Source organism: Pomacea canaliculata, linkage group LG1, assembly GCF_003073045.1.
Source record: "Pomacea canaliculata isolate SZHN2017 linkage group LG1, ASM307304v1, whole genome shotgun sequence".
Lineage (NCBI taxonomy): Eukaryota > Metazoa > Mollusca > Gastropoda > Architaenioglossa > Ampullariidae > Pomacea > Pomacea canaliculata.
In genome coordinates, this window is record NC_037590.1 from 18,391,241 (window position 1) to 18,397,277 (window position 6,037).

Consider the following 6,037-nt stretch of genomic DNA (forward strand, 5'->3'; position numbering starts at 1 on the left):
CACTAAACCTACGTAAATCAAGAAAGCAGACAACAGCATCCCCACCACTGCCAGAAACGCAATGACATCAAAGATCAAGAATTCCGGCATCGTCAAATCCTGCCCCGCCGAACGCATGTATGCGCCGCCATATTTCATCACGTGATCAAGCCATCTTCCGGCCACTTCCACGGGCACGTGAAACTGCTGGCGGAATAAGCGAGAGGCAGAAGTGATCGCGCGCTTATAGCGAGGATCGTGCGCCACTTTCAAGATGGTCGACGTGACATCTCCGATGCTGTGCAGGTGCGCAGATCGAGCACTTCTGCCAGGCCTTTGACGCGCATGCGCTCGGCGTTGTAGGGCTGGTCATAGAAGAGAGGCGTGGCAACCACTGGCACGGCGTGGTACAGCGCTTCGTACTGGCCATTCTTCCCGCAGTGACTGACGAAGACCAGGGTGTTTGGGTGGCCCAGCAGGTCGTTCTGCGGGAGCCAGGGTGAAGTCATGATCCTGGCTGGGTCCGGGGAGGTTAGATTGGACTTCATGACCACCTTCATCGGCAGCTGTTGGAAGGCCTGGAACAGCATGTCACTGATATCCGGAGGAAGGTCCAGCACGTAGCTGCCAAACGACACAACCACAACTCCATCTCGGGCCTCGTCCATGAAGGACTTAAATTCCGGAGGCAGAGGGCCAGCCGGACCTTTCACTGTTCCTCCGATGAATTTGACGTTGGGCAAGCTGGGCTTGGGGTAGTCCAAAATGTGGTCCATCTCCACAAGCCAAATCTCTGCTCGGGCCACCAGCATGTCCATGGCAATGAAGGGCTTCTCCGGGGCAAAGCGGGTAACCGCATCGTGGTATACAGATGGGTGGGCCCAGCAGCGCCTAAGAAACATCACGGTGTTCTTGACCCGCTGGAAGAATGTCATGCGATCGCTGTAAGGGTAGACAGGAAGTGGTGTCACGGCCGGCGAGAAGGGCACGCGTTGGGCCACGGGGTCGTACGAGGAGCCGACGAAGGCGAAGGGCACCCCCAGCCGATACGGCAGGATCGCCAGCATGTACACCAGGGACAGGTTGTCAATGACGACGAAGTCGGGCTGGAAGGCTTTGACTTGCTTGAAGAAGGTGTTGTTCTTCAGCAGCCTCTCGCAGTGCTCCCTCATGATGACCTCCAGCTCGTGAAAGTTCTCCTTCTCTCCCAGGAAGTAACGCCTGGGCAGCTGTGCCATGGAGCTGCCCTCCACGTCAAACGGTGTGTCGTAGACGAGGACGTGTAGCTGTGACATGTTGAGGCTCGGTCGCACGGCCAGGTAGAGCGGGACGGCCAGCCACACCTCGTGCCCCAGCCTCACCAGCGCCCTCGCTACGTTGGTGTGGTAGTCGGCGTGGCTGTGAAACGGGGTGGGAAGCATGATCACCCTCTTGCTCTCGACGCAGAAGAGAAGGAGGACAAAGGCAACGACGAGTTGTGGGTGGATAAGGTGGGGCTGGTGACAACCTCATGGTGCTTGTGCTCGATCTTCCTGGTCAGACGAACGGACGGACTGGCGTACCCTTCGGAAAGAAAATGTCACGCAGACTTTCATTAGTATTTCAGCGTCCTTACTGCCTGTCTCACTATAACAACTTACACTCGAGTCGCTCACGTGCTTGCATTCAAACACACGCGCGCAATGTAAGTGAATGTGTCAATTTTATTGACGACTTGCCGCTAAATTTGGGGATAGTACATAAGTACCTTCACAGTGGTTCCCTGGGGTTTAGACAACATCTCTCTTTCTGACACGCAGCTGTACCATCTCTCCGTAACAACATGCCTATCTACCCATCTGCCATCTCCCCATCTCTCTCTCACACACACACACGGCGTGTGCACCTGTGGCTAAATTTAACAGTCTTTGTGACGTGACCAGAATATATAATTATTGCAGCAGCTTTGTTAGACATTTCATATTAGGGAAACAAGTTCCTAATTTCAAAGCGCTAATGAGAAAACGCGGACTGCAGCTCGTCCTATAGATGTCGTTTTATGAAAGCAGTACAAAATAGTGCTCTAGGCAAATTGCATTCTGAAAGTTTTGCTTCGGTGGGCATGTATCGCACCGGCGAACAGGTTTCAGCGAAGCCCATGCACAGTTCTTTGCATTGTCAAACATATAATACATCATAAAAATGCTTAAAATATTCTAAATTAAAATCTGCTCTCTTTCCCTTCACCATTTTTTGTGGGAGATGGGGAGACGATCGAGGGTAGGGGGATGTCAGTAATCGTGTAGAAAGACTGCGTGACTGTGAACAGCTTTCAGGTGCATGTGAACTTTATTTAGCTGCGAGCCATTGGGTGAGCGATTGGCCTACGAATTGATCTTTGCCTCCATAGCGAAGATTTCCGGTAGAGTGAGATATGTGTCAACAGGAATATATTTAATGATTGCTGTCGCCTGGGTGTGTTGACACGACCCGAAAACGAGCAAGTGAGAGTAGTGTTAACTCCGCGAATATTACTCAGCTCGCACGAACACAAAGCGATGTACACAAATCGGGATCTCTCACACTCACCGAGAGGGAAGGGAGTGGTGAAGAGAGAGAGAGAAAAAAAAGAGGAAGCGAACAGGCAAAACAATGGCTGACAGTGACACAGAAGCATATGAACACACCCAGGGACACACTCACTCGATCTTAACTCAAACTCTCTCACGCACGCGAAACACACACACACACCAGCAACAAGGGAAGATTATAATATTATCAATACAATAATAACGGTACAGTTGTACAGCACTATGACATTTAATGTTCGCAGGCAGGCAAGCTGACAAACAGAGGTGCTAAGGACCAGAATTACACAGAGTTACTTACCTTTAGTTCCCCTCTCCTCTTGTGTACCTGCCTGGTGCGCTTGTTCTACCTGTCTGCCTGAGTACCACAATTACAATCAAACCCCAAAGCTGGTAACCAGAACTCAGTCTGTTATCACACTTTGCCTGGTAACCTGCCTTTACCCCATAACTCACGTTCATGTACCCTATTTTGTGTTTATCCTGTCACCAAGTGTTCAGAGTCACCCGACACCTAGCCACCCTGACCTAGATAAGGTCTCAGTTACCTCACAGCATGTCGTGTGAGCATGTGCGGTGCTGTGCGCTTGCTATCTGCTGTCAAGAAAAGAAAAAAAAATTCTTAGGACATTTTTAGGATTTATAACCTACAAGCATGTCTGACCACTTGTTATCTGGCGGTTGGGTTTTGTTACTTGCCCTGACCTGTTCAGACTTACTGTTCATTGAACACTCGATCAGTAGTCGTATTGACAGAGTGACTCACCCCGGTGTGTAATAGTGCTTTTTAATTACGGATTGTCAGCAGCAACAGCTGTTCAACCTGTGGCTGACTGCACGGACAAAGCCCTGTGATTTAACGGGATCATGCAGAGAAAAAATTTGAACGAACGTGACCTGTGCGTTCAGTGATAAGCTTTCACGTTTGATCGCCGCAAGTAGGTTTCACGGTACATTCATTTGGAACTCGTAGAAAAACATCACATTGCCATAGATACTCATTCACTTTAGCTGTCATATTTCTTACTTTACTTGGCACTTTCCTTGGCAGATCATATGGATGACACTTCTTTTTATTTATTTATTTTTTTACCTAGAACCCAATTCAAGCGAGTCGTTGAGTATTTAATATAACATAAATGATATAGAACAGGGATGCACAACCTACGGCCCGCGACGCGGTGCCATCCGGCCCGCGAAACTTCTGCCCACAGTGCAGGAAATCGGCATGTTAGTAATAAAAGAAGACCTTAAAAAAACGAAAAAAAGGAAGAAGAAGTATTTATCCCCACGTAGGGGCGTTTCTCAATCTTTTTTTCGATGGACGAACATTTCGATTCAGTGCTCCGACTTGGTGTCTCTACGATGCAGCCAGACATTCAGAAGTTGGTTTCGGGAAAACAACTTCAAATATCCCACTAATTAGTACATAATTAATGGTAAGTACAACTTGTTTCTAATAAAAAATGGTATCTGCTCTATTTTTTTTTTCCTTTTTATATTTTTGCGGTGAAGTGGCCCGCGACACGGCTGTCCGAAATGGATATGGCCCGCGACACGGCTGTCCGAAATGGATATGGCCCGCAGGCCGAAAAAGGTTGGGCATCCCTGATATAGAACATATGAAACACCGCTATAGAAAAGAGGTACGGCAAGCCTTTCTTAGTCCAGTTGTAGAAAATATGTGAACTTCCTGGCTATAAAGGCAGCAATTAGTAACACTAACAATACGGGATAAATGCTGGGAACCTGCCCGCGGGCCGGCCTTTGCCCAGGTCTGGTCTAGATCATACAAGACTGTGGTTAGAGTCCCCTGTACCCCCTGTCCACTTCTCTGGTGACCTGGTGCATGAGCCAATCAACAACCAGTGAGAGCAGTATCGGGGACAGAATGTACCCCTACTTGACGGGTGTGTCCTATCTGAAGGGCTCACAACAAGAGCAAACTACTGTGTACCGTTCTGTACAAATGGTGACAGATATGATGACAGTTTCTTACACTTGTAACTGATAAGAAAACTTTGAATGCTTTGAACTTTGAAAATTTGGAGAGACGATGGCACATGCTTTGAACGTTTGTGTTCAGCGTATGGTAGGTCTGCTAATCTATTGAAAACGTTTTTCCAATAAGTCAGTTTAAAAGAACTGAAAATGATAATACATACAAGTACAGTTAACTCCATGCACAAGAATAATAATTTAAATAAAGTGACAGGGTTATTTATCACACATGCGTGCTGTGCATGTCACATGGTAAAGTAGGCCCATGTGTCAGCATTTCTTGACATTTATTCATACATGATGGTAGACTTGCAGAGAGTAAAAATAATTGTTCTAGTCAAGTTTCATTTCTTTCTTTCTTTAGTAGTTAACTGGAAAAAAATCGTCTGCGAGTAATCCAGGAATATTAGTTCGTGTTGAGATCGAGTCAGCGAAGAGCAGCAACAAAAGCCAGACTTTATCGACACGGAGACTCAATGAAGCTGATTTATAGCAGAGCTGTGTAAACAATAAAACAGTAAACAGTTATGACGTCAGAGCTCTAACAGCCGAGTTATGGAATATCTGGAGTCAGCTCGTACAGTAGATTCTAGAATTGTAATGTCAGTCAAAGAAAGAGTTCGGACATCACAGCAACGGCTGTCAAAAGTCTGACGTCACGATTTAAACGTTCGCTCGCCGGTCGTATGTCTTTTCCTTTGATCTTGGCAGCGTGTGACGGGGTGGCCGATGGTGGAGAGGAAGGCTGATTTTATTTTTTGCAACATCCCAGCGAATGGAGCTATTTCGGAAGACGTCAGCGATCTTGACCTTGCTTTCAATCATTCCCTTGTCAAATAAAAGTATAAAACTTGTCATGGCGCTGTCCTGTACAACGCTTAAAAACTACGGAGTATACACATGTAAAGGTTTACTGGCGTCAGACAACATTACTGTTTTATACATCCCTTTACTTTGTAACTCTTTCACGTCGATATCTTTAAAAAAAAGAGTAGCTTTCTCGTTCATCATGCATAATTATTGCTATGGGCGACATTCACTGTCATCTGCTTGTTGCACAAAATGTCCGCTCACGACGTGTGTATCACGTGATTCTTTCATCGAGAAAACCGTGGATTTCTCCCTTCACTGGAAGTTTAGGAAAAACAGCGTCAGATATCAAAGTAGAGGTTGGTGGTCTCAGCTTATTTCGGGTGTAGCTTTTTATTTATTTTGCGGGACCAAACCTCAACGAAGTTTTCCCCATCCACCATCCCCAATGGTACTTCCCCCACGTCCGCTTCCCTGACCTCAACCCCAGCAAAAGTTTTTACCCCGCAGAGCCAAATTGTAGTGATGTGAAGAACCCTTGGCATCTGTTCGTAGATTATTTTGTGAAGAGCACGTATTAATCTCGCTCGTACCCACACTGGTCTTTGAAATAATGTAATAACTATTCAAGCAACCAACCAGGCAGCCGAAAGCCAGCCAACGAACGAAATAAACGAACG

At 46.8% G+C, this 6,037-nt stretch overlaps 1 protein-coding gene across 1 annotated transcript; it reads right to left on the reverse strand.

Annotated features, from left to right (window-relative positions):
- LOC112573335 (UDP-glucuronosyltransferase 2B9-like) lies at positions 1–3,581 on the reverse strand. Its single transcript, XM_025253606.1, has 2 exons — positions 2,848–3,581; positions 1–1,542 (listed from the first exon to the last, which is right to left on the reverse strand). Exon 2 carries the CDS (start codon positions 1,398–1,400, stop codon positions 249–251), a length of 1,152 nt encoding a protein of 383 aa, XP_025109391.1. The 5' UTR covers positions 1,401–1,542; positions 2,848–3,581; the 3' UTR covers positions 1–248.
- Positions 3,582–6,037: the final 2,456 nt, after the last annotated feature.

What these genes read in the sequence shown, in the direction of transcription:
- LOC112573335 (XM_025253606.1), bottom strand. Translation starts at nt 1,400, where the DNA reads ATGCTTCCCACCCCGTTTCACAGCCACGCCGACTACCACACCAACGTA.